At 41.8% G+C, this 27,135-nt stretch overlaps 2 protein-coding genes across 5 annotated transcripts in view; one reads left to right on the top strand and one right to left on the bottom strand.

The window, feature by feature from the left end:
- N4BP2L1 (NEDD4 binding protein 2 like 1) overlaps nucleotides 1-21,794 on the top strand; it is a 29,955-nt gene extending 8,161 nt beyond the window's left edge. The window contains exons 2-5 of the mRNA XM_061628439.1: nucleotides 12,636-12,763; nucleotides 14,705-14,793; nucleotides 16,504-16,580; nucleotides 17,372-21,794. Of these exons, the coding sequence (XP_061484423.1) occupies nucleotides 12,636-12,763; nucleotides 14,705-14,793; nucleotides 16,504-16,580; nucleotides 17,372-17,597 (520 nt within the window). The 3' untranslated portion in view covers nucleotides 17,598-21,794. The remainder of the gene's footprint in view (nucleotides 1-12,635; nucleotides 12,764-14,704; nucleotides 14,794-16,503; nucleotides 16,581-17,371) is intronic.
- Nucleotides 21,795-22,495: 701 nt separating this feature from the next.
- The window catches only part of BRCA2 (BRCA2 DNA repair associated), a 64,667-nt gene continuing 60,027 nt past the window's right edge, over nucleotides 22,496-27,135 (bottom strand). For all 4 annotated transcript variants that reach the window (XM_061628426.1, XM_061628429.1, XM_061628428.1 and 1 more), the window contains exons 24-25: nucleotides 23,477-23,617; nucleotides 22,496-23,307 (exon numbers count right to left, since the gene is read on the bottom strand). In XM_061628426.1, the coding sequence (XP_061484410.1) occupies nucleotides 22,696-23,307; nucleotides 23,477-23,617 (753 nt within the window). In that variant the 3' untranslated portion in view covers nucleotides 22,496-22,695. The remainder of the gene's footprint in view (nucleotides 23,308-23,476; nucleotides 23,618-27,135) is intronic.

Below are 27,135 nucleotides of genomic sequence, written 5' to 3' on the forward strand. Positions count from 1 at the left end.
GCTGCTTTTCATAAATCTTCATCCTAGATTATTCAGTAACACTTGATGGTAGCACAAAGCCTTTGAACTGAGAAAAAGCATATCCTTAAACCACTTTCAACCTGACAGAAAAATTCCAAAAGTCGTAGTATTTGTGGTGCTGAGGTCCAGATCCTGTATGTTTTCCCATCTGTGCAAGTACTTATGGGTTGGTAGTCAATAAGTATAAACAGGAGCATGTGATCTAGATCTGTAATTGACTAGTTACCCATCCGTCCTCAAATTTACAGCTGGATGTGTTGTCCTCCAGCATGACTGTGACAAGTATATGTAATCCACAGTGAAAAAGGGGTTATGGAAAAAGAGTCATGTATTTAGTATAGTTGTACAATGCCTACAGTAGTATGTTCTATTATAAGCAAAGTATATATATAGTAAACAACTGGGAGCTTAGAGATAAATGAGTATGAAGGCAATGTGACCTGAAAGTTCATTTCAGCCTGCTAGCCTCTCTTTTCTCTTTTGATAAAATGAGGCCTGCCTCAGCAAGATAAGAAATTGAGAAATGAACATTCGCTGCAGCTTAACCCTTTTTCCAGATCGCTCTTGGCTTAACTCTCTTTTGAGAAAGTAGTTTTTATTGCATTGAGAGATTGCAGATGATACCTTGACATTCTACCTCCAGATATGCAAGGCTCCATTGCTGCAGCTTCACCTCTTTCAACAAACCTTTCCTGTAAGAAGTCTGACAGATTCTGTTCTTTACTGTCAAGAGGAAAGTTTATGCTAGGGATGGATGGATGGCATTTGTTGATAGTAGACAAGTCAAGTCTGGGCTGAATAGCCACTACGTCATCCAAATCTGAAATGGAAATGGACTGCCTTCAAGTTGATCCCGACTTATGGTCACCCTTAGAATAGGGATTTAATGGTAAGCGGTATTCAGAGGGGATTTACCATTGCCTCTCTCTGAGAATAGTCCTCCCCAGCTGGTGAGGGCCTGCTCACCTTGCCACAGCTGCACAAGCCAGCCCCTTCCTTGTCCGCAACTGCCAGCTGGGGGGCAACTGGGCTTCTTGGGACTATGCAGTTTGCCCACAGCTACACAGGTGGCAGGGCACGTAACCCCTGAGCCACTCACTGTGGGGGTATTCTTTAGCTGGCCCTTTACACCCAGGAGACACGAGCAGGGATTTGAACTCACAGACTCTGGACTCCCAGCCAAGCTCTCCTCCCTACTGTGCTATACCATCTGTCTAAATGAGGTGAAGTTTAACAGTATGATGGCTTTGAAGCTGTTGCTGTGGTGGAACCCTCATCCTATGAATGCAGCAGTTCCACCTGCATGAGGGTAAATTTGGATGTGCTGTCATCTAGCTGAACTGTTTGCCTTTGTAGGTGGGTCTGTTTCACTCACTGCCCTTTAAAAAATATTATTGTGAGTGTAAAAATATATAGACTGGGGTGGTGAACCTGTTTCCCTCTAGATAAATGGTTCTTAATCTCTTTTGGGTCACAGACCGCTTTGAGAATCTGGTGAAAGCTATGGAACCCCTTAAATAAATAAATACAATTAATTTTATTGCACTGGAAATTGATTTTATTTTTTTTGTATCTGGTTCCCCCTGAAGCCCACATGGACCACAGGTTGAGAATCCCTGCTCAAGATGTTGGGACTATGAATCTGGTCATCCCTGGTAATTAGCTGTGCTGGCTGTGGACTAATGGGCACTTCAGTCTAGCAACATCTGGAAGGGACACAAGTTCCCCATCCCTGTTGCACAGCTTCCTTACCAGTTGCACCCACCTGCAGTGGGCCTTGCATAGTTCTTGGTTTGTTATGTGCTCAAAGGTTGTGATCTAACACTGCACCCGGGTGTTTGCTGTTGTTCTCTGCTGTTATAATACCTACTCATCCTCAGTGCAGTGTAAGACCAGGAGCAAGAAGACCCAGATTCAAATCCTGAATGAGCTACAAAGCCGTGGGCCAGCCACTGTCTCTCAGCCTAACCTACCTCACAGTGTGGTTGTCAGGATAAAATGGGGTGGGGTGGGGTGAGAACCATGTATGTCACCTTGGAGGGAGAATAGAATAAAAATATAATACAACTTTTATTACAAATGCATCATAAGTCTCAAGTAATTGGTTCTATATAGAATCATAGAATCAGAGTTGGAAGGGGCCTTGTAGGCCATGGAGTCCAACCCCCTGCTCACAGCAGGAAATCCACAGCTAGAGCATCTCCCGCAGATAGCTGTCCAGCCTCTGCTTGAAGACATCCAGTGAAGGGGATCCCACCACCTCCCTAGGCAGTCGGTTCCATTGCCGAACTGCCCTTACTGTCAAGAAGTTCCTTCTAATGTCCAATCCGAATCTACGCTCCTGCAACTTAAAACCATTAGACCTAGTCCTACCCTCTGGGGCAGCAGTGAACAAATCTGTACCCTCCTCTTATGTGACAGCCCTTCAGGTACTTAAAGAGTGCAATCATGTCACCCCTCAGCCTTCTCTTCACCAGACTGAACATGCCAAGTTCCTTCAACCTTTCCTCATAAGACTTGTTCTCCATACCGGCTATTATCCTCGATGCCCTCTTCTGAACCCGTTCTAACTTGTCTATATCTTTCTTAAAATGAGGCGCCCAGAACTGAACGTAGTATTCCAGATGAGCCCTGACTAATGCAGAATATAGTGGGACTATTACTTCCCTCGACCTGGAAACTATAGCTCTGTTTATGCAGCCCAAAACCGCGTTTGCCTTTTTTGCCGCAGCATCACACTGCTGGGTCATGTTCAACTTGCGATCCACTACAATTCCAAGGTCCTTCTCACACGCACTACTGCTAAGCTGGGTATTTCCCATCCTGTACCCATGCATTTTGTTTTTGTGGCCTAAATGCAGAATCTTGCATTTGTCTTTATTGAATGTCATTTTATTAATTTCAGCCCAATTTTCTAGTCTATCCAGGTCCCTTTGGATTTTATTCCTGTCTTCCATTGTGTTAGCATCCCTCCCAGTTTCGTATCATCCGCAAACTTCATAAGGCTTCCCTCCACTCCATCATCTAAGTCATTGATAAAAATGTTGAAGAGTATCGGCCCCAGGACAGAACCCTGTGGCACTCCACTCGAGACCTCCTTCCAGTCCGAAGCAGAGCCACCGACGACCACTCTTTGAGTACGGTTTTCCAACCAGTTGTGAATCCACCTGACAGTATTTCCATGTAGTCCGCATTTGACTAGTTTGGTAATCAAAAGGTCATGGGGGACTTTGTCAAACACCTTGCTGAAATCTAGATAGATGACATCTACAGCATTTCCACCATCTACTAAGCTAGTGACCCGATCAAAAAAAGAGATGAGATTAGTTTGACAGGATTTTTTCTTGACAAACCCATGCTGGCTCCTTCTAATCACAGCATTGTCATCTAGATAGTTGCCAATGGACTCTTTTATTATCCGTTCTAATATCTTTCCCGGTATTGAAGTCAGACTGACCGGCCTGTAATTCCCCAGATCTTCTTTTTTACCCTTCTTAAAGAGCGGGACGACGTTTGCCCGTCTCCAATCCTCCGGCACCTCTCCTGTTCTCCATGATTTCTCAAAGATGATGGCAAGAGGTTCTGAGAGTACATCCGCAAGTTCCTTCAATACTCTGGGATGCAGTTCATCAGGCCCTGGAGATTTGAACTCATTTAGGTTAACTAGGTATTTCCTGACTATCTCCTTATCAATCTTGAACTGCAATCCCGACCCCTTAGTGAGATTGCTACCGATGCAAGGTTGCACACTGTTCCCTTTTTGGGAGAAAACGAAGGCAAAATAGGCGTTGAGCAGTTCTGCTTTTTCCTCGTTATCTGTCAACATTTTGCCATCCTCATTGAGCAGCAGTCCTACCGTTTCCTTGGTCTTTCTCTTGCTTCGAACATATCTGAAAAAACCCTTTTTGTTGTTCCTCGCTTCCCTCGCCAGCCTCAGCTCATTCTGGGTTTTAGCTTTCCTTACGCTATTCCTGCAAGCCCGAGCCGCTCGTCGGTACTCTTCCTTGGTGATGCGTCCTTCCTTCCATTCTTTATACATGCTCTTTTTTACTTTTACCTCCTCCACCAGTCTTCCGTGTAGCCACATTGGCTTTTTCCGATGTCTTCCATTTTTCTTCCTCTTTGGAATTGTTTGTGATTGCGCTTTTTGTAATACGTTCTTCATGAACTCCCACGCTTCTTGGGCTCCTTTTTTCTTTAGTCTATCTAGCCACGGGATCGTACCCATCATTTCTCTGAGCTTGCTAAAATCGGCTTTCCTGAAATCCAAGGTCCATGTTTGACTATATTCTTCTTTGGCTTTCCCCAGAATCCCGAATTCCAGCATTACGTGGTCACTTTCCCCCAAGGTACCAACCGCTTTAATTCCCGTGACCAATTTGTCCCTGTTAGTTAAGATCAGGTCCAGGATTGCCGATCCCCTTGTTCCTTCTACTTTTTGAAAGAGGAAATTATCAGCAAGACCCATCAGGAATTTGTTGGTGGCTTTGTGCTTCGCAGAGTTTGTCTCCCAGCAGATATCCGGGTAGTTGAAGTCCCCCATCACTACTACTTCTTGCCTCCTTGAGATTTCAGAGATTTGTTTGAGAAAGGCCTCGTCTACCACCTCTTCTTGGCCAGGGGGTCTGTAGTAGACACCTACTACCACGTCGGTTTTATTTGTTTCTCCATTTATTTTTACCCAAATGGTCTCTACTGGACCCCTTTGTTCGCTCTCTTGGATTTCCATAGAGGTGTATTTGTCTTTGACGTATAACGCTACTCCCCCTCCTTTTCTGTTGCTTCTATTGTTTCTGTAGAGTTTATATCCTTGAATGGCTATATTCCAATCATGGGAGTCATCCCACCAAGTTTCTGTTATCCCTATGATGTCATATTTGCCTTGATGCACTAAGACTTCAAGCTCCCCTTGCTTGTTTCCCAAGCTCCGTGCTTTGGTATATAGACACCAGAAGTCTCTTTTGTCCTGATTGGATTCCTCCGTTAATATACCGTGAGCTTTGCCATATGCCCATGGAATAATTCCCACTGAAGTGGCATTAGTGCAGTTGACCACAGCAACTATTGTGAACTTCCCAGTACTGCTGGCAGCTAAAAATAAAAATCGTAAAGGAATATTATTTTTGCACCACTTTTCAGTCCATGGATACACAAAAAGCTTACCAAGTTAAAAGGAGTATGACAGTTAAAAATACACAAAGTTGGAAAAAGAGCAAGTCATTTTCAAGAAATTATCCATTTTCCCCATCTGTAAAGCGGGATGAGAGAGCGATGGATTGCTGAGATGCTGGAGATCTGTCCACCTATTGATCTCCTTCTCTCTTGTTGAATTCTGTTGACCTGAACGAGCTATAGTTCTGGTTACTCTACGAAACAGTGTCTTCCGAAATAACATGGGCATCATAGTGCAAAAAAAAAGAAAAGTACTTTTAAATCCCATTGATTAGGTGGGGAACTTTAAGTAAGTATCTTCTATTGAAAACTGCATTTATTTATTTATGTGTTTTATTTTATTTATTTATTTATTGTATTTGTATACCGCCTCATAGCCGAAGCTCTCTGGGCGGTTTACAGCAACTAAAAACATCTAAAACAAATATACATATTTTAAAACACATCTTTTAAAAACAATTTAAAACACAATTTAAAAAATTCAAAACAATTTAAAAATTACCTAGTGGTGTGGACAATTTGGAAGAAGAATGGTGTCAAAGTTTCAGATATCTGAGAGCAAATAAGAGATGCCAGTATGAAATCAATTTATACAAGAACTTGCAATAAAAGCAACCATTAGTAGTATTTCCTTTGCTTCCACATCATGCTTCCCAATTTAATAAATTTATGCAGGGCCTTTTCTTGCTTTTGGGCCATTCTTTGGTGTTTGTTTCCTCTTGAATCTCTGGAGGGTCTTTTACCTTGGAGAGAGTTTTACTTCCTATTCAGTCCCAGACCTCTCTTTCTGCACTGAAAGATGCTTTGCCAGAAAACGGCATCTGGGCTCCTTAAGAGACTTCATCTGTGCTGTTGTTTGAAATATCTGCCAGCCAAGGCATGTAGGCATGTACACATGCATGCACGCACACACAGGCAGAAAGACTCGAGGGGCCTCTGCAGAGAGCGGAGCCCTTGGTTCAAGGCGTTACAAGCGGCCGAGACCCCGAGGATCTCTCCACGGTGGCAACCGAGGGAAAGGCACAACAGCCCTGCCTCAGCGAAAGGTGGGCCGCCACCCCGCCCGATGCTGCTGCCGTCAAGTACATCTCCCCCAAGCACCTGCTTATCAAAATCGAAAGCAAGGAAGCCTGCAAGGGAGACGGCGGCGTCCCCATCACCTGGAGTCCTTCGGCAAGAGTCTGGCCCGGCCAGAAGAAGCTCAATAAGTGCGTGGAGCAAGCGGAAGTGTTACTGCTGCAGGGATGAGACTGTGCTGGGACCATCATGGGGCAAGCATTTCCACCTGCCTTGCCCCACCCCTCTGCCTGGGCCTTATCAGGAGGAGCTGCAGGCTGAGTTGTGCTGCTGCAGGGATGAGACTGTGCTGGGACCATCAAGGGGCAAGCATTACCATCTGCCTTGCCCCCCACCCCTGCTCTTAGTGACATTTGTTTGGGGACTGTCCTTTACCAGGAAGATGAATGCTTTTGGTTTGCTGTTCCTGTTTTTTTAGCTTTTACATTATTGTTAGTTTTTATTGTTAGTCTCTTAGTGTTTTGATGTTTACATATTCTGCTTTGTACGTTGCTTAGAGTGGCTGACAATTCAGCCAGTTAAGCGACTAATAAGTCGAATAAATAAATAAATAATTTATAGCCTGTCCTTCCCCCCGAAAGGAGCCCAGGCGTGCAACACAACCCTATGCATGTTTACTCAGAAGTAAGTCCCACTGTGTTCAGTAGAGCTTGCTCCCAAGAAAGAGTAGAGTGCAGCCTTCAGTGCTTAGGTTTGGCTGGATCATGCCCATGGAATAATTCCCACTGAAGTGGCATTAGTGCAGTTGACCACAGAAAGAATTTCATGAAGGCTGTTTCATGACAACTAGTTTTCTTCCATGAGGTGTCTGGGAATCACATCATCTAACTAACAGTTTCAGAGAAAATTAAGAAAAGAAGTTAGTAAACATTAAATAAATCTTAATAAAATAACAGATAAAGGGTTGCACTTATGTGTAACAGACATCATCTCAAAAACTTCCACTCCATTGTACAGCAAGGATATTATGTTCAACAAATGGAACCCGGTTAGTTTTGCTATGGCCTGATGATTATTGCCTAGTGCAGCCTTTCCCAACTAGTGGGCCACCAGATATTGTTGGACCACAACTCCCATCAGCCTCAGCCAGCATTGCCAATGGTCAGGAAAGATGGGAATTGTGGTCCAACAACATCTGGTGGCCCACTAGTTGGGAAACACTGGCCTAGTGGGAACACGGAGGCAGGCTTTTTCACTGGAGTCACCAATGTTGTGGAATGTCCTCCCTGCTGAAATATGAGAGGCTCCATCAGTATTGGCATTCCACTGGCTCCTGAAGACATAGCTGCTTTGGCAAGCATTCTCCTGAACTTGTGATTTTATTAAATATTTTTTTTTAATTGTCATGTTTTTAACTGGTTTGTTTTCATTGTATATTTTAATTAAGGATGTTTTAATGTTCTGATTGAATTGTAATTGGGTATTTATGTATCCATTTTATAATTGATTTTATATTATAAACCACTTTGAAGCCATTTTGGCCTATAAATAATATGTAAATCAATAATGATGATGATAATGATAATAATAATTAATTGAGTAGCTCTTTCTGCAGCCACCTACTGGAAACTGCACATGTGTGATTTCTAATATGAGATTGCACAGCAGCCCTGGGGAGAGGAAGCAGAATAGAAACTAAGAAACCTTAAAAAAGTATTAAAAGTCTGGAAGTGAAGCAGTGTGCACTTGGCTACAGTGCAACCAGTGTTTTTTTCCTATTCCTGACAACTATTTAATTAATGACAGTATTTTTTTTACCCTTCTCCTCAGCCAAAAAAAGGTTCCCAGAGCGGCTTCCAATTACCAGTAGTAAGTCATTTGCTGCCCTCAGGCTTGCAGTCTAAAAGACATGGGACAAAAGGAAAAGGAATTGGGAGGGAAAGGGGGAAGATCAAGTGCATGTAGTAGTTCTTAGTTACAAGGTTCTTTTAAGTCAGGTGTGGGGAACTTTTAGCCCTATGGATGTGGCTGAACTACAACTCCAGAAAGCCCCAGAAAGCATGGCCAATGTCCAGGGATGATGGGAGTTGTAGTTCACCAACCTCCAGAGGGCCAAAGGTTCCCTACACTTCTTATAAGTGTTTGTTCTGCTAAGATGAGGGAAAGCAGGCTCTCTGCAGCTGCTCCTTTGGCCAGAGGATGGGCCCAGATTGGTGTTCGTTTTTCCATGATGGCCTGCCTGTGAGGCAGGGGGATCTTGTAGTCAGTAGTGTAATGGCAAATTCAGAAGTGCAGGCTCCTTTCATAACAGTCACAGCCACTCCTCCTCCTCCCCCTTTTTTTTCTGTGCTGGGTTGAGAATGAGATCCTTCTTAATGTCTTCTCCCACAACAACAGACATCTCTAGGAGCCAATCAGGGAAGAGTGGTAGCTACTGAGAAGACTCTTCTCAGTGGCTGACTCATCTCCTTTCACTTTGATTGGCTGTAATCAGCAGGAAAGGAGAAGAGAGCATGTTAGAAGACTCTTTTCAGAACCTAACACACACTCATGCTGATTGGCTTGTAGGAAGCTGGAGACATTGGGATCCTGCTTCCAAAAAAGTAAGGGGTCTAAGATCCCCTTGGGACCTGGACGACTACTCCCCTACTTGTACTATAATCAAGTATCACATTGAATGTGAAAGCACATAGCTACAAATATCAATATTTTAGTTCTGAAAAGATCTGATCTCAGCTAGAACTGTGGTAATAAACCATCATAGGTCAGGGGACGTGTGGCTTAGACTCTGTTTATAGTTGGAACATTCAAAGAAGTCATGTTTTGCTTCCTTTACCACAAGATCAACTGTGACATACTTTTAATAGATCTTCAGCAGTAAATGCAAGTATAGGGACTGTCAACAGAATGACCTGCAAACCAATTAAAATGCGTACTTGATTTAAGATGGCTTAACTTTCCCTACAGCTGAACATCAAGAAGACTAAAGACAACAGAAGATGTATGTAACTTTAAAGTTGACAATAATGCTGGGAGAAACAAGTGAGTAGAACAAGAGGAAGGCCTGTAGTGGCCTCCGAACTGTGGAACAGCCTCCCCGAAGAAGTATGCCTGGCGCCGACGCTTCTATCTTTTCGGCGCCAGGTTAAGACCTGGCTATGCTCCCAGGCATTTTAAGCGTTTAATGTTATAATTTTAAATCTTTTTGTTTGCTGTTTATTTATTGTAATATTTTGTATTTTAATCTTTTTGTACACCGCCCAGAGAGCTACTTGCTATGGGCGGTTTAAAAATGGAACAAATAAATAAATAAATAAATAAATTAAGCTTGTCAAGGATTATCAATACCTTGGCACAGTCATTAACCAAAATGGAGATAATAGTCAAGAAATCAGAAGAAGGCTAGGACTGAGGAGGGCAGTTATGACAGAACTAGAAAAGGTCCTCAAATGCAAAGATGTATCACTGAACACTAAAGTGGGGATCATTCAGACCATGGTATTCCCTATCTCCATGTATGGATGTGAAAGTTGGACAGTGAAAAAAGCGGATAAGAGAAAAATCAACTTATTTGAAATGTAGTGTTGGAGGAGAGCTTTGTGCATACCATGGACTGCGAAAAAGACAAATAATTGGGTGTTAGAACAAATTAAACCAGAACTATCACTAGAAGCTAAAACCATACTTTGGACACTTAATGAGAAGACTTGATTTACTAGAAAAGACAATAATGCCAGGAAAAACAGAACGGAGTAGAAAAAGAGATGGATTGATTCCATAAAGGGAGCCACAGACCTGAACTTACAGGATCTGGAGGTTGCTGATTCATCGGGTCACCATAAGTCATAATCGACTTGAAGGCACATAACAACAGCAACAATTTCCCCAACGGCAGTAGCCTACAATCACTCCTATGAAATCAGCTAACAAGAGCGCCTACATCTTATTTGTTATGCTTATATCTAATGCTTCCTCTGGAAAGCTTAGAGTGGTTTACACAGTCCTGTATGTTGAATTGTCATCACTTTTTTATGGGGAATTTTGTTTAGAGTACCCATGGAAAAAGAAGCTGGAACAATTACTCAGCAAGATGTGAAAGAATCCAGGGCATTTTATGTATTTGCTGCTGAATAAATTGTTCATGCCTCCTGAGATTGGTATGACAGAATATACTGTATAAATATTTCCATTGGTGGGCAGAACCCACTCGATAAAATTCTGTCTGCGGGAGAGGTTTCAGTTTCCTTGAACTCAAAAACTAGGAATTCTTACTCTTTATGAAAGTTGTTGAAGTTCTTTAAGCCCATTACATCGACCAACTTTTGAGGTCTTAATTTCCCAGCTGTTTAGGGGTGCATGCCCATGGTTTAGGCTGCAATCCTGTACTGGGAATAAGTCCCACTGAACTCAGTAGGACTTACTACACACTAGGTATATGTTATGTTATGGTTTATTTCTGGCAGCTGGTATAGCCCAGTGGGGAGGAGAACCTGGCTGTGAGTCTAGAGTCTGTGAGTTCAAATCTCCTTTCGTCTTCTGGGTGTAAAGGGCCAGCTAAAGATCACCTCCCCCCAGTGAGTGGCTCAGGGGTTACGTGCCCTGCCACCTGTGCAGCCATGGGCAAGCTGCATAGTCCCAAGGAGCCCAGTTGCCTCCCAGCTGGCCCCAAGGCGGCTTACACACAAATAGAAAAACACAAATACAAAATAAAAATGATACAATTTACAAAAATTCCAGCCAACAAAATCCTAGCATTTCTAAAAATAAACAACAGCTAAAAACCAAAAGCACTCATCTTCCTGATGGACAGTCTCCAGAAAAATGTCACTAAGAGCAGGGGTGAGGGCAAAGCAGGTGGCCAAGCTATATATTGGATTCCACTGTTAAGATTGCAAAAATAACAGAAGAAATAAAATGCATCTATAATTTCCAAATGTTGCACTTGTCGCAGCAATAGGTGCATCCATCTCTTCATATTCCTCACTCAGTGGCTGCAAGATCGAGTAAAACAACATTCAGAGATTAACCCTTCCAGATAGAACTGGACCTAAAGGGCTATAAAATATGTAAAGCTTTTTACTGCTACTTCATACTCCACATAGCCTGTTAGCTACCAAGCCAAGTTTGAGGTTGACGTTTAAAGCCCTAAACAATTGGGGGCCCAGAATACTTAGCTGGCAGATTGCCTCCCCTGGTGTAGACCAAACACATCTTTTAAGATCTTTTGAGGAGACACTGCTGGTTGTTCCATGACCAGCGGATTGCCACATCGTGGAAGTGGGCCTTTTCAATTATAGCACCCATCCTCTGGAATGCCCTCCCACAGTCATTTGTGAGGTGCAGACAGTAGTGACCTTTAAACACCTTTTAAAAAGTTGCATTTACCCAAGCTTTCCTGGACTCTGTTAGGCTGTGGGCACACTAGTCGCTTTAAAAGCAACCAGAATGGTTTCTCTGGCTGCATTTTGAAGTGACACTGCCCTCTGCTGGCTACACTTCCCTTCCCTACTGCTGCCATCAGACCTTTCAGGACTGCCCACAGCAAAGCATTGGATCAATCACTGTCTCTGCCACAAAGCCTGCAGCAAAGCTTTTCCATTGGCCACACCTGGAAGACAAAAGAGTTGATCTACCAATCAGTTGTGAAACCTCCCTGAAGCTGAATTTAAAACAAGAAATGCACTGGCAGTGATCTGACGAGGTTTTAAGAGTAAAAAGGGGTGGAGTTTGACTAGAGAGCTGGAGATGCACTGAAACCAGCACAACACAAGTGTGCCTCTACTCTCAAGTTGTCTCCAATGTAGTGCTAAACAAGGATTTCTGCTTGAGCAATGGGACTTCTCCCCTCTCCTCTCCCCTTGCGTGCCGTCCCCAAATCTGCTCCAGTGGGTTGGGGGAACCCCTAGAATAAATTTAGGGTGGGGGAGGGGTGAAAAAACCCTTGTGCAAGCAGTAATACTTGCACTAACAGGACACTTATTTAGCATGACATTGGATATGACTCTTTTAATTTTTGTTTGTTTGTATACTGCTCAGTTTCATTGGTGATATACAGTTGTGTTTTGTTTTATTTCATTTTCTCTAGTTCTTTGGAAATTTTACTGAACATGGTTGTTTTCATTGTTTTTATGTAAACCACTTGGAGATTTGTATTATATTAAGTGGCATAAATAAGTAAATGTGTAATAAATAAGTAAATGTGTCCTGCAATAAATGGGCTGATTGTTTGATGATAGTTCAATCCTACCCTGCCTCCAACTGAATTTTCTTTTAATCTGAGAATTCCTCTAAAAGTGCAGTGGGACCATTTGGACCCCAATTAAATTGGAAGGAGTGGTAGTTGGAAAATGAAAAACTGCACCTCTAAGGGTTTTATTGATCCATGTGAAATTCTGGCTTTTCCTTACAATTGTTTGGTTCTCCAGGCAACTGAAACGTGAATTTCCCAGTGCAGTTGTTTTTAGCACTGATGACTACTTCTTTGCAGAGGATGGCACCTATGTATTTGATCCTGATGCTCTAGAAGAAGCACACAGGTGGAACCAAAAGAGAGGCAAGTATACCCCTTTCCTAGCCTTGTTTACTAGGGCTTTGCTTTCTGTCTACTCTACAGCTGTTATTTTACAGCTGTTTGCTCTCTACAAAATATTACAGCTGAGGAGGGCCTCCTAATAAGTAAATGTCTGTTGACCCTCCACTATTCCTTTTGATCAAAGTGTTTTTCAGATTTGATTAAAACATTGCTCACTTGTATTAAGAACTGAATAATTCTATATAGAAAATGATGGCATGCTATTTAGGGGCTAATGTTTTTTTACCTCTAATATGTGCATGTAAAAAACGACACTGCACAGTAAATGTACCTAGCAGATTAATGACTTGTACAACCTGTGTTCTCTAATCAATTGACATTGCTGCTGCTGTTAGATATCTAAAAGGCAACTGTGTGCCCTGAAGAGAAATTTATTTTATACTAAAAATAAGCATGCCCACTGCCAGTAAATAAACCCTGACTCATTTACACATTTTATTTCTAATTTTGTTTTATCTTCCCATGGTTTTTCTTGTCTTTATCTTTTCTGGGCAGAACTTTTTTGACATGGACAAGGGAAACCTGATTTCGCTAACCCCATTGTCTCCCCCCCCCCCGGAAAACAATACTTACTAGAAGGACAATGAGAAATGTTGGGCAGGGATGGGAGAAGAATCCCTTAACCCCCCTTTCCCCCTATTATCCAAGTTAATTAGGAATTAATGTTACATATTCCCTGAAAAACATAGAACAGAAATGGGCAACTGGCAATCCATTTATTTAACAAAATGAGTATACCACTTGATTGTAAAAAACAAACAAACACTCTCTAAGCAATACTTGGTGTAGATCTGTCCTAGACAATAATTATATCTAAGCCCTAGCACACTTACCAAATTGTAATGAATAGCCTAGTTGGGATACAGATATTTTGGCTTAGTAAGTTGAAAAACATTTGTCCCTGTGGACTTCGTACTTGCACCATGCCTTTTCCCTTCTTGGTGCACCACAATCAACCCAAGAAGCCAATTAACCACACTTGGCCATTGCATCCAAACCAGGAAACGCATGACTGCTAGGATCAGAGTTTCAATCCATGGTTTAAGATCATGTCAATAACAGTTCAGATGCAAGGAAAAATCATGGATAACTGACGATTTTGCAGCACTCCAAGAAAGCAGGTGGGGTGGAGTGGAGCAAGGATGGAGCATGCAGGCACCAAGCTTGTATGTATCTTGGCTCCATAAGCTGAAGTATGTACATTCAAACTGGACCATTGTGTAGGTTTGCCCACAGCTTCTGTGTAAAGGTTTTGTGTGAGTCCACATTTTTGTTGCATCTCTGTTTTGAATTTTGTGTGTCTGGGCACATGTTCTCCATAACTGTTACAGTACCATAATTATGGCACCAGCTTTTTTAAGGAGCCTAGCCACTGCTGGCCATCTTGTACCATCTCTCAGAGGCCAGGCCTATTCCTATTGTTGACCAGCTGGGACCTGGCTTATCAGACTGGGTCTGGCAGACATAATGGGGCATCGTATAATGTGGTCAGTTTGTGCAGCAAAATACACTTCCAGCCCCTGAACCCCTATATGGAGATTAGAGTGATTACAGGCAGCAAGATTATAAAAGTTGGCTGTCCTTTACATATGGAAAGCAGAAATCTTTCCCAGTTTTTACAGCATCCTGAATTCTCATATGCAAGATCAATGTCTCCATCCTTTCCCATTCCTTGTTCGCAGTGTCTGTTTATGAATGCCTGAATCAGCAGATTGAAAATAAAGCACATGATGGGAATAAACCCTCTCTCTTTAAAAGCACTTACTGTACTTGGCACGTCATTACTCCTTTTATGACACAATGGATCCCCAAAAGCTTGTTTCAGGATAGCTGGGTAGGTACAGGATGCATACTTCCACTGATTGTCTGGTCTTTTAAAACATTTACATTATTGTGTTACAGCACGTAAAGCAATGAAGAATGGGAAATCCCCAGTTATTATTGATAATACCAACATCCACGCTTGGGAAATGAAGCCATATGTGATAATGGTAGGGAAAACTATGACCTGTTGTCATTCTTAATATTTAGTCATGGGTTCAAGAGGTGAGAGCGCATAAGCCTGTCCATAGCTATCAAGATAGGCAGAAAAATGGCAAGAATCTGTAATGTGCTTAGCATTTTTTCAAACATTAGCTTTCTTTTGCAGATATTCCATTTTGCCCAAGCCTTAGCACATTTTTGTGGCTTTATTTCTACCCAGTTTTAACCCAAGCTTCTCATTTGGGATAAATGCAGCTTTTGTGTTTTCTTTTAAAGGCTGGGTCACGCAGAAACCACTAATAGTTCTAAGGGTGCACAACTGCACAGATATTGCCCAGTATGTGCCTGGATGTACTATTAATATGCTGACCTTCCATGTGGCCCTACCATCAACAGAGGCTATGCATTCTGTGCGATCAGCTTTCTGATTTTGCAGAGCCAGACCATTGTTAATTGTTAATTGAACATAGTATTATATATTGTGATTGTCAGCAGCTTTCCAAGATGCAAGTCTTTTTTCAGCCAGCAACCCAAGAACCATTTGACTGGAGATGCCAGGGATCTTGTACAGGCAAAGTACATGCTCTGCCAAGGGGCTAGGGGCCAACATCCTTCCGTTTAGGCAGGTAGAGTGTCACTTTCTTTAAAGGGCTCTTCCCCTCTATACACATGATTTGTATTTTCTGAAATGAACATGCTCTCATTAACTCTTTTGCTGCAAGGGATACCAGTGTCTTCTCTCCAGATTACACAATCATTACTGGGAACCTATCACTCACAGCAACTAGTCTACACTTATTTGTGGGCAGTGCTCCTTCCAGTGAACATCTGGAGGTGGTTTTGTGACTGTGCTGGGAACCTGATAGGGTAGTGTCACTCATAATGAGAGATGATTCCTGTCCCCATGTCTGTATAATTTTTGGTAAGTTAAAATCACTTGATTAATCACTCAGGAATCTTGACAAGAATTAGTAGGTCAGTGTGCTAATTCTCCTGTTCTCCCCTTATGCTTAATATAGTTTTGACAGCTTCTACATTATTAACATGACAACTATTTCAACAGCTGTGGCTAATAACCTGCTGTGTTGAGAGCACGTAATTTTTGGACTGTTGCATGTCTAACGGGCTTCGCTGCATTTCTTGAGAAGGAACATTTATCAGAAGGGGGCAGTATTATTCAGACTCAGTGGTAGTGTTGGAATTTTTTGCGATCACATTTTCTAACTTACCCACAATTTTTATAAGATTGAAGGTGGGGTGTTAAAATGAACCACTGGGCAACACAAAATAAAGTGAATGCAACATCAGATGTATGGGATTAATAGTGTGGCCATGTTGTTTTGCATTACCATCTTGCTAAAGGTTGAACCTAATTATTGCCTTCAGGAAAGGAATTTGCAAACTGTTCTGTATGCTCTGGATTCATGTAAAATTAGTATACTGTAGGGAACTTTAATGTTAGGTTCCCACAAATTGTGGGTAATATAATGTCTCTCTTTTCCAGCTACTGAATTTCATGATAATGAATGGATATGACATGATTATGTAGACCAGAGGTCTGTCTGCATGTTTGCAGCTAAGCGAGTTAAGATTTTTCTTCTGTAGTAGTGGTGGCGGTAGTGGTGAAAAATAATATGGGGAAAATGGCATAATATGGTAAACATGAAAATAGCTTTTTATTTTAACATGATTACAAATTGTGCACTTTTTCACATCAGGCAGTTGAAAACAATTACAAAGTTCTGTTTCGAGAGCCAGATACACACTGGAAATTCAATGTTCGAGAACTAGCCAGGTACAATTTTATTTTTTGTTACTACAAGAATATAAATGTGGCTTGCAACAAAATGTTGTTCTTTATTTAATTAAATTTATAACCTGCCCTCTCTTCCAGCAGGAGCTCAGGGCGGCAGTTATATATTATATAAGGGGTGGGGAACCTCTGGACCAATCATTGCTCCCCAAGGGGTCCAGTTTGGCCTGTGAGTCCCTTTCCCCCAAACCACACCCACCTACCCACCAGCTGACATCACTAGTGACCCTCAGCTGAGGGACATGAAGACAGGGTTTGATCCTGCCTTGGCTGCACGATCTTGTTCTTTGTAGGGAACAAGAACACAGAGCCAAAGCAGAAGGAATAGTCTCAGCCTAAAGCATCCTTTGAAGCAGCTTTTGTGCAAGAGCTGCTTCAAAGAGGCTTTTTGCAAAGGCTTAAAATAGCTCCTGTGTTCCCATTTGCTCATATGGAAGAGTGGTGCCGTCTTAATGCCTTTTCCAAGTCTTCTTCCTTCCCCCATCAACTTCCCAACATTGGGAACAAAGAGGGGGGGGGAGACTTGAAAAAGCGTTTCCAAATCTCCTCCAAGTCCCTGGTGTTGGGAACTTAAAGAAATGGAGAAAGACATACAAAACTGTTTCCAAGTCCCCCCTCCCGCTTCACCAGTATGGGGAGTTTTGCTTGTCACATCTATGATTGTACCATTCATGTTCTGTTGGCCACCTAGGGAAGGTTGGGACTGCTTGCATGGAGAAACTTTATTGTGTGGATCAGAGAGCTGACTATATATGTTTACATTTATTCTGTAGACGGAATAGCCATGGTGTTCCACGAGAGAAGATACAGCGGATGAAAGAACAGTATGAGCATAATGTTACCTTTCATATTGTGCTTCATGCTGAAGAACCAGCCAGGCATTTCAGTAGGTCCTATGGAATTTGCAGTACAGGAGGTTATTCCCCCAACAGAAGAGCTAACAGCAACTCCACAAATGAAAGGTCATTTAGTAGAAATGATTTTCACAGGGTCTTTTAAGAGTTTTTAATCAAATGGTATAAAGTTTTCTTTTATATTTTCAGGAATTTTGTACTTTAAATACTTGTATTTTTCTACTGAGCTAAATTTAGGTCTTAAATCTCCACATTCTTTTTATGTTCTAAAAACCCATTATAATATCCTTCTGATGCAGACCTATGAGCCAATTATGATCTGTACCCAAACCATTCATTCCATAAACATCATTGTTTAGTACATTTTTCATTTTATTCATTTCTTCTACTCATTTCTTTAGCCATGTTTACACCTTATATAAACAACCAGTTTTGACAGGATAGAGACCCAGTGTGGTGTAGTGGTTAAGGTGTTGGACTACAACCTGGGAGTCCAGGGTTCAAATCCCCACATAGCCATGAAGCTCACTGGGTGACCTTGGGCCAGTCATTGCCTCTCAGCCTCATGAAAACCCTATTCATAGGGTCACCATAAGTCAGAATCGACTTGAAGGCAGTACATTTACATTTTGACAGGATGGCTCCTTTTAGGAGTGTATACATAATGAACCAAAATAATTATCAGCAACTACTATAGTGCATGGGAAAGTATCTCCATAAGTCAGTGTGCTCATCTACTACTAGTGGCAAGAAAATGGCATCTATATGCAGAACCAGCTACCAGTATTGCTATACAATGTTTGGTCCTGGTAAGAAGCATGCACACAAATGGTATTTCATATAAACCACCATTGGTATTCCAATAGTGATAGTATAGTGCAACAGTTAGAAGTCTAATTTCCCTACTTTCCATGAATGTTATTTTCATGGTATTTGGTTCTATATGCAAGGCTATGGAATCATATACAGAGTTTCCTTCATAAATATTGGCACAGCCATTCATCTTACAGTATAAAAATATTAAAATGTTACTTTCTGTTGTGCCTAGATTTTAAGTGCTGCTTTTGTATAATTGAATTATAGACCCCCATTTCCCTGGACAAGCTTAGTTCTACATTCCATATAAAGTTTGCTTCATTTTCTGTCATCTTTGACCATTCTGCTTGTCTACTTTTCAGTGTGTTACACCTGGTTTTTTTACATAATCATGTAGATTTCCTCTTGCTGAAACCAACCAGAAGGCTTATTCAGGACCCCATTTGTTGTCATTGTTCACCGTGGTTTTTTTTTATTCCTGACATTACCCCCAGTCCCACCCCATTAGATTGTAGCCATAGGAACTGGTCAGGGTAGAGGCATAACCATGACAACAGCTGTGTTTTTCTCTATTCCACAGCAATTGCGTAGCCCTCAATTTTCTTGTTTGGTAGTAGCATGTGTTGAAGAGAGGTGGGGCAAGGAAACCAGCATAAATTAAGTGGCTATTAGAACTGGAGATAAATTAAATGGCTATTAGAAAGGAATAAAAGAAGGTAATTTGACATTCTTGTAACTTTTGTTAACATTCAGTGCTAAGTGTGCTTTGTGCCATCTGATAATTTTATCTCCTGAAGTCTGCCCTTTTTCTCATCTCATTGTCCTCACATATCACAACTACTGCTCTATATATTTGCTTAATCGTAGCGTCTAAAGTTCTTCAAGGGTAAGAGCTTCTCTTTAAATTAGTTGAGTAATGTAAAAAGTAATAGTAAGGAGCAAAACAATACACATCCATCCAATAAAGCTGTAGCTTCAGATAACTTAAAATTGCTTTTTTAAAAAATTGAGCCAATCTACTTGCATTCCTACAGAGTATTTCATTAGCCCTCTTCAGGTGTTTGTCCTCCTCAAGCCTAAACAAACATATGAGGGGGGATCGTGTATATGCACTTTGGAGCCCTCCACAAGTTTGAAGGTGAAGGTAGGAAGTGGGGACCAGTCTCCTCGCCTTGCATAATCATTGTTCTAAAACTGCACAAGGAGAGGAAACTCCCTTCTTCAGACATTTGCTCTCAAACTCACGGAGACACCACTGCCTACCATGTGCTTGTTTACACATGAGGAGGATGAACACCCAGACAGGTAATTAAAAAAGAAAAATTTGTATGTTTTGGATATGTTTAGTCTTGTGTTTTAAAGCTGGAATCTTTTTTACTTGATACATTGTGATGATTGTGCAAAAACAAATAAGGGAATCAAATTATAATGCCTGCATCTTTTAAACTGTACACTGGACTTTTAAAATATACATGTATGAAATAAACTCTAGCAAAAACAAACTAGCCTGCTCCTTTGTAGAGTTAAGTTCTCTTAAGCATATTGAAACAAACTAGGGAGGTAACAGTGTAGCCTCAGGTTGCAGTGCTGTAATCCAGAGAACTTCATTAGGCACATCCAAGAGATTGCATGTGATTGGCAGGACATGCGATTCTCTTGTTGTCAGTCCTGACTTCAATTTATTAAATGACTTCTCATATAGCATTAAGACTGTTGTGAAAAAGATGTCCCCCTGGATAAGTGAACCTAGGGATGTATTTTGCTTAATTGTGAATATTGCAATCTGACCTCCAGTTGCACAGACCTTAGTATGTATGACTGGCAGCAGTAGAGTTAGACACACTGGGTAGAATTGGACTGTAAACAATATAATGAAGTGTGGCTATATATTTCCCCAAGTCAGTGTTTAGTTATGTGCTGCTTTGCTTGGTGTTTTGAAAAGCTGCAAATATTTACATAGTTAACTTTAAAATGTGGCTGAAATCCATTGTGATTATACATACTTGGGCTCCATGGGTTTGTTAGACTTAAGTGAGAAAAGACTTGTGCTGGATTGTGGCTATTGTGCTCAAACTTGGGCAGTTAGCTATCATGGCTAACCATGAATTTTCTGATTGTTCAGAATTGGTGCTCATACCTTCACTTCAGTTTCTCGGTGGGCTTCCCAATAGAGACTAGTGCAGTAAACATTATCTTGACCCATTCCACACTGGGTTCAGGCCTAGTTATGGGACTGAATCTGCCTTGGTGGCCCTGATGGATGACCTTTATTGGGAAAAGGACAGGGGGAGTGTGACCCAGTTACTCTTACTTGATATCTCAGCGGCTTTTGGTACCATTGACCATGGCATCCTTCTGGGCCGACTTGGTGAGATGGGTATTGGAGGCACTGTTTTACAGTGGTTCCGATCCTATCTCCAAAGTTTTCAGAGAGTAGCATTGGGCAATTGTCTTTCGGGCCCCTGGCAGTTGTGCCGTGGGGTGCCACAGGGTACCATCTTGTCCCCCATGCTGTTTAATATCTATATGAACCCCTTGGGAGTGGTCATTGGGAGATTTTGGGCAACGTGTCAGCAGTACGCTGATGATACCCAGTTCTATTCCTCTGTAACATCTGAAGCAGGAGAGGCCGTGCAAGCCCTGGACCGCTGTCTGGACTCAGTGGTGGGCTGGATTAGGGCCAGTAAACTGAGTTTGAATCCTAGCAAGAGAGAGGCGCTGTAGGTTGGAGGTTCCAGAGTTCAGATAATTGGTCAGTTGCCTGCTTTGGATGGGGTCGTACTCCCTCTGAAAGAACAGGTTCGTAGTCTGGATCCATCTTTGTTGCTAGAGGCCCAGGTGATTTCAGTGACTAGGAGTGCCTTTTACCAGCTTCAGCTGGTAAGACAGCTGTGGCCATTTCTGAACCGGGATAGCCTGATCTGTCTATCTGTTGTCCACGCACTGGTAACCTCCAGGCTCGATTACTGTAATGCGCTCTATGTTGGCCTGCCCTTGAGGTTGGTCTGGAAGCTGTAGCTGATGCAAAATGTGGCGGCGAGACTGCTCACTGGGGCAGGGTATTGCCAACATGTCATCCTACTGTTGAAAGAATTGCACTGGCTACCCATTTGCTACTGGGCCAAGTTCAAGGTTCTAGTCTTGGTGTACAAAGTCCTATACAGCTTGGGACCAGGATACCTGAAAGACCATCTTATCCCTTATATACCCAGTCAATCACTGCGCTCTGCAGGTGAGGGCCTCCAGCAGACACCATCTTATCAGGAGGTCTGTTCCGCACAACATAGGAAACAGACCTTTAGTGTGGTGGCACCTATCCTGTGAAATTCTCTCCTGTTAAATATTAGACAGGTGCCATCTCTGTTATCTTTTCGGTGCCTATTGAGACCTTCCTCTTGCAACAAGCTTTTTAAGTAGAGACCTTATCCTAGTCTGCGTCTGTATTGGAATTGCTTTTTAATGTTTTAAAATCTTTTTTTTAAAACCATGTTTTTAATCTTTATTTTTTTAAGATGTCTTGAAGCTTTTTTAAAAGATGTTTTAATGTATTTTAAAGTCTGTTTTTATGATGTTTTAAAGTGTTTTTAGTGCTTTTGTTTGCTGCCCTGGGCTCCTACTGGGAGGAAGGGCAGGATATAAATCAAATAATAAAATAAATAAATAAACAAACATAACACGAGACTCCTGCAGTGGTCAGCTGCTTTCCATACAAGTTCATTTAACGTTCCTATTTTGGGGTGAAAAGACCCCATTAATTATAGAATAGATGCCATATTTTCTCCGTTAAGGAGGACTTTTTGGGGGGTGGGGTGTCAAACCATAATAGAATCTTTCTGTTCTCAGGGCAGATCATTTCTCTGTTTTCTATACACAGCAGTTAAGCTTGGCGACATAGAGGACTGCCCACCCCATTTTGGCCAGTTGTCTTCTCACCAGCAGCCTCCCATCCCCTATTCCAGACTGTTTACATATGGTCAGGGAACCCCTCCTCAGATGCTTGGGGAAGTGGAATGAGATGATGAAGTCCTCTTCCACAAGCTTCCATCCACAGCAATTCTCAGGATCCAAAACATTTTTTAAAAAATGTTGGGAAAGCACTATGAACATATTTTTATATTATATTTGAGATAAAAATAAATGAAGCCAATAGTTTCATTAAGATTAGTGCTATTGCTAAACTCAGCCAGAACTTTGAATACACTTGGGTAAATATGCATCTGCATAACATTTCAGGATTTTAAAATTTACAGCCATTTTTATTGGGCTCTCAATATTCTGTTTGGTAGAGAATACATAATTAATCTTTATTCTGAGTGAAATGTGTAATACACAAACAAGTCTGTACAAACATTTACAATGCTTTACAAAGTATACTAAGATCACTTAATGATTAAAATATGCAGTAAAAGTATAGGGTATTTGTAGTACTATTTTTTCTTTCTTTGCAACTTCTTCTGCACAGCCAATGAAGTACTTGTTCCATTTGTCTCCTTCATAGGAGCCTCAGTACTGTCCTGAAATGTATTTGTTTTACCAGTGGACTGGAAAGAGTTATTCTTTACTAAAAGGCTCACAGGTGAATCACTGGGTCCTGAATACATAGTTTGAGCCACAGAATCAGACTGTCTCTCTTCTGAAAAATTACTTAAGAGGGCTTGTGTATTTATCATAGCAAGTTCCTCATCAGCAACAAAATTGTTTTCAGAAGGAAAGCCTGTCTCGTTAAAGCTTTTCTGGGCAGATTTTTTAACATTACATTCTGTTCTTTTCAGTGATCTTTCATGCTGGGTACCAGAACTTCGAGGTGGCTGAAATGCCCTTTTCAGGGATGGAGAAATAAATGTACAGATTGGCTTCACTGGTGGAGGGGAAGGTACTTGACTAAGCAGGTCCATTGCTTTTCTCTTCTTACAGTTCTTGGGGGTTTCTTGTAGTTCTGGTGTTATTTTTTCTGAGTCTAGAGGGACTGATGGCTTTGAATCTAGCTTTCCAAGTGATAAAGGGCTCTGAATCCTTAGGACACTGCTAGGAGTTGCAATCTAATTAAGAAGGAAACTAAGTTTAAATTCCATCAACTATTACAACCATTAAAATATATCTGAACTAAACACTACTTCCCACCCTTGATGTGCGTGTACTTATTCAACACATTTAAAATCACTGATACTTAAATTTATTATATTGGTAATGTCACATTAATCAACTTACTGAATGTTTTTTCCCTGCACCAGGTTTCCAAGAAAAGGGATCCAACCCACATTCGTTGGGCAAGTTAAATGCTTGTGGGCCATCTGTATGAAGCAAATTCATCAGTTTGCATTGTACATTTTTGCCAAAGCAGACGTCATTCTACAAAACAAAAATAGAGATTTTTTAAAAAAATCTTGTTTAAGATAATTAATGCAGCGTGTTGGAGATTTCTCATAACCAAGGTAGGCAGGTTTTAATCATTCATCTTTTAAAAATCCCTCTCTTCACATTGAGAAATAAATACTGACAAAATGCCAGCTCGGTAGTTGAGGTTGAGTTTAAGGTTATGTTTAGAAGGACAAACATTTTGGCTGTGGTCACTTCAGCATGATCTATTACAGAGAAATAAAAGGGCCAGGAGATAACTGAAAGGGAGTAGATGATGCATTGATGATGATGCGAGAACACAAAAGGAGAGGATGTTGGAGGCTGACAAGCCACAGGACTAGGTAAAATGGAAATCATTTTAGTATTCTGTTGATGCAAACAGTCTAGGGCAGGGGTGGCTAACCCCTGGCCTGTAGATAACATCAAGCCCCTAAGCAATTTTTTCTCCTTCCCTCTGAGATTTCATAAACTTTTGAAGCAGCAGCAAAAAGAAGAAAAAAAATAGGAACAGCACTGGATTTGGTGTAGAGGTTAAAAATCTCTGGCCAGCCCAGCACCCTGATGTAGATGCAAATCATCCCTCCCTTATCATCAAACTGATCACTGGATGAATGGGGAAGGGCTAATAATTCCCCTCCCCAGATGGCACATGCAGATCAGCAAATGAGAGGGCTGTGTATCCCGTTTGCACATGCAAGAATGTGTGTGTGTGAGAGTGTGGGATGGCCACACTCACTGCTGACATGTAGCCTCTGGAGGATTGGCCAAGGATGAATGTGGCCCTTGAGCCAAAAAAGGTTAGCCACGCTGGTCTAGAGGGTTGGGCCATTAACATGCTGAATTCGTTAATTCTAGTCCACTCATTAACCATAGTAATAGTTTGGTTATTGGTACATCCACTTTGAATTGGTTGACACATTTCATGGAGATATATCTCAGTTCTACCCTTTTTTTACACACACACCACTGCATACTTTTCTTACCTTCCCCTGATGTTTGCACACTTGGAAAAAAACTGTGACCCTATAGATCATAGATAAAGTTGCAAACATTGCCTATGACTAGTGCCTGACATCCACATTTTGTATAAACATTTACAAAGGGGCACTTATGCATGAGCAGCTGACTGCACAGAGGTGCCCTGTGCAGTCCAGAGAACAAAGCACAGACTCCCCATCTCCATGCATGGAACGTACACATGACTAATGCATGAATAGGACTTGTATCTAGTGATCTGCAACTTCACGCATTTGACCACATGAGTACCTTGGGAAAACCAGGACATCTTGTACGGACAAAAAAACCCCCATTAATAAAAATGTGTATAATCGTAGCTCAACTCTACAACTACTGCCCTAGAAATAGTGTAATTTGTTCTATGAAGTAAGTGTCTTTGATAGCTTATTTGGAGGCTGCAGCTAGCATCCTATTTCTGGATGGGGGCTGGCCAGAAACAGATCGCAACGGTGTTCCAAGGTACTACCTAAGTTTCTATAACAAAATCCCTTTAATAAGGGCAAATAGAGAAACATCTCTCACAAATATTGAACTGTCTTCCACTGGAGACTTGCCAAAGCTCAAATGTAAAAGGGCCCATTGGCCTTACCTGAACTTAATTTCTCCTTGAGAACAGACCATCAGATGGGTTATACTGCCATCTATCACCCACAGGCAGGAAATGAAGATTTGAGGAAGTAGCTAGGCTTGCAGCATCCTAGACCATTTCATGGTGATCAGCAGGAAGGAGACTTGAATAGGAAGAAAACACATACATACAGAAAAAATACTGGCTGATCAAAACGGGGAAAAAGAAACATATTCAAGACTAATAGCATGTTGTAACACATCCTGCCAAAGGCAGCTTCTGCAGAAGCGTAAGTATCAATTTCTAATGAGGAATAAAGGTATGAAGAGACATCCAAGCAGCCTTCCTGAAAATTTCTAACAAGGGCACATTAACAGCAAAGGCCACTGAAGTCGCTGCAGCTGTAACGCATGCTGGAACAGGCAGATGTAATGCCTTATAAGCTAAACTAATACAGCCCTTAAGCCATCAAGCCAAGTTAGCAGAGGGTACTTTTTCTCCTAGGGATCTAGGATGGAATGATACAAAGAGGGATTCAGTTTGTCTAAAACCCTCTGTATGGTGAAAGTGTAGTTTCAATACGATACATGTCCATTGAGTGCTTTGCCTTTGCTTGCAGATGAACTGGATTGGGACAAAAAGTAAGTAGGACTAGGTCCAGCTGACAATGGTATACTGAGTCTACCTTCGCCACAAAGGCCAGATCTGTCTGGAGAATCACCCTGTCCTTAAGGAAAATGCAGAGATGTTTGGCTACAGACACAGCATTCAATTCATGCCGAGGTGCTTGCTATGAGCTCACCGAGCCAAACCACTGAGGCTCTGGTGAATACTGAAGCTGTGCACGCTTTCCTCAGGGACAGTGCAGTCACCTCATGTTTTGTGCAAAGCATAGTCCAACTGGCACTCTTGAGGCATCTTTAAATCGTATGTCCCCTTCCTTGGGCAGAAAAGAGCGGGACACCAACATCAAAATGGTTAATCTACTCCAGGAACCTTAAAGATGTCCATAAAAGACAGATCAAGAGTGTAAAATTTGTTAGCAATAGTAGGAACACGCTTAGATTTCAGAGGAGTGTTCCATTCCTCACTTGTCAACTTTTAAAATGGGCCAGTAACGGGTATGAACCTGATGTATGTCTTCAGTTCCTTCAAAACAGAAGCACTTCTGGAAGCAGCAGATGGAGGGGCTGATGGAGCTGGCTCACTGGAGGAATCAGACAGATTCAATGCTTCAAGTGCTTTACAAAGAAATGGTACATAATGAGCCGCCTCATTCTTTTATGAGAAGAAGGCTGCTCAACTGTGGCCCCATCATTCCACTTACCCTCCTCACATTCAGGATCGAGGAAGGGATCTAATGGGTCATTAGATGCATTGGGAGCTTGAGCAGTGGGAACAACTGAAAAAGAATTTGGTTCTGCAGGATCCTCCTGTTCAGAAACATGCCCATGAACAAGTTGATTGTGTTGCCTCAGGGTCTGCCTAGACTTGGGAAGGCTAAACTGATCAGATGGCACAGACCACCCTTTGTCATGAACAGCAGTGGAAGGTCCCGACTAAGGATTGTCCAATGAAGTGAAAACCACAGGAGCAGATAAGACTCTGATGAGGACGTTGTATCAGTTTGGAAGAAATAGCCCCCCAAAGGGCATAATCTTTCATCTGTGCCAAAGCCTCCGGAGTGAGCTGTAGAATATAAGGGACTTGGGGCTGGGACAGAGAAGGCAGTTTTGGAGAGCTGTCGCTGCAGGGGAGAAGCCATGAAACCCCCCCTCTGGAGAATGTGGAGAGTTAATTATGTCAGGTCTAGTAGAAACATCCCAAGAAGGGCTCCTCCACACATTGTTTATCAATGGAGAAGTGTTGGCTCTTAGAAATGTTCAGATGTGCCAATATACAAAGCCCACCTGGAGGCCCAGGC

The sequence above is a fragment of the Rhineura floridana genome, chromosome 5 (assembly GCF_030035675.1).
Source record: "Rhineura floridana isolate rRhiFlo1 chromosome 5, rRhiFlo1.hap2, whole genome shotgun sequence".
NCBI lineage: Eukaryota > Metazoa > Chordata > Lepidosauria > Squamata > Rhineuridae > Rhineura > Rhineura floridana.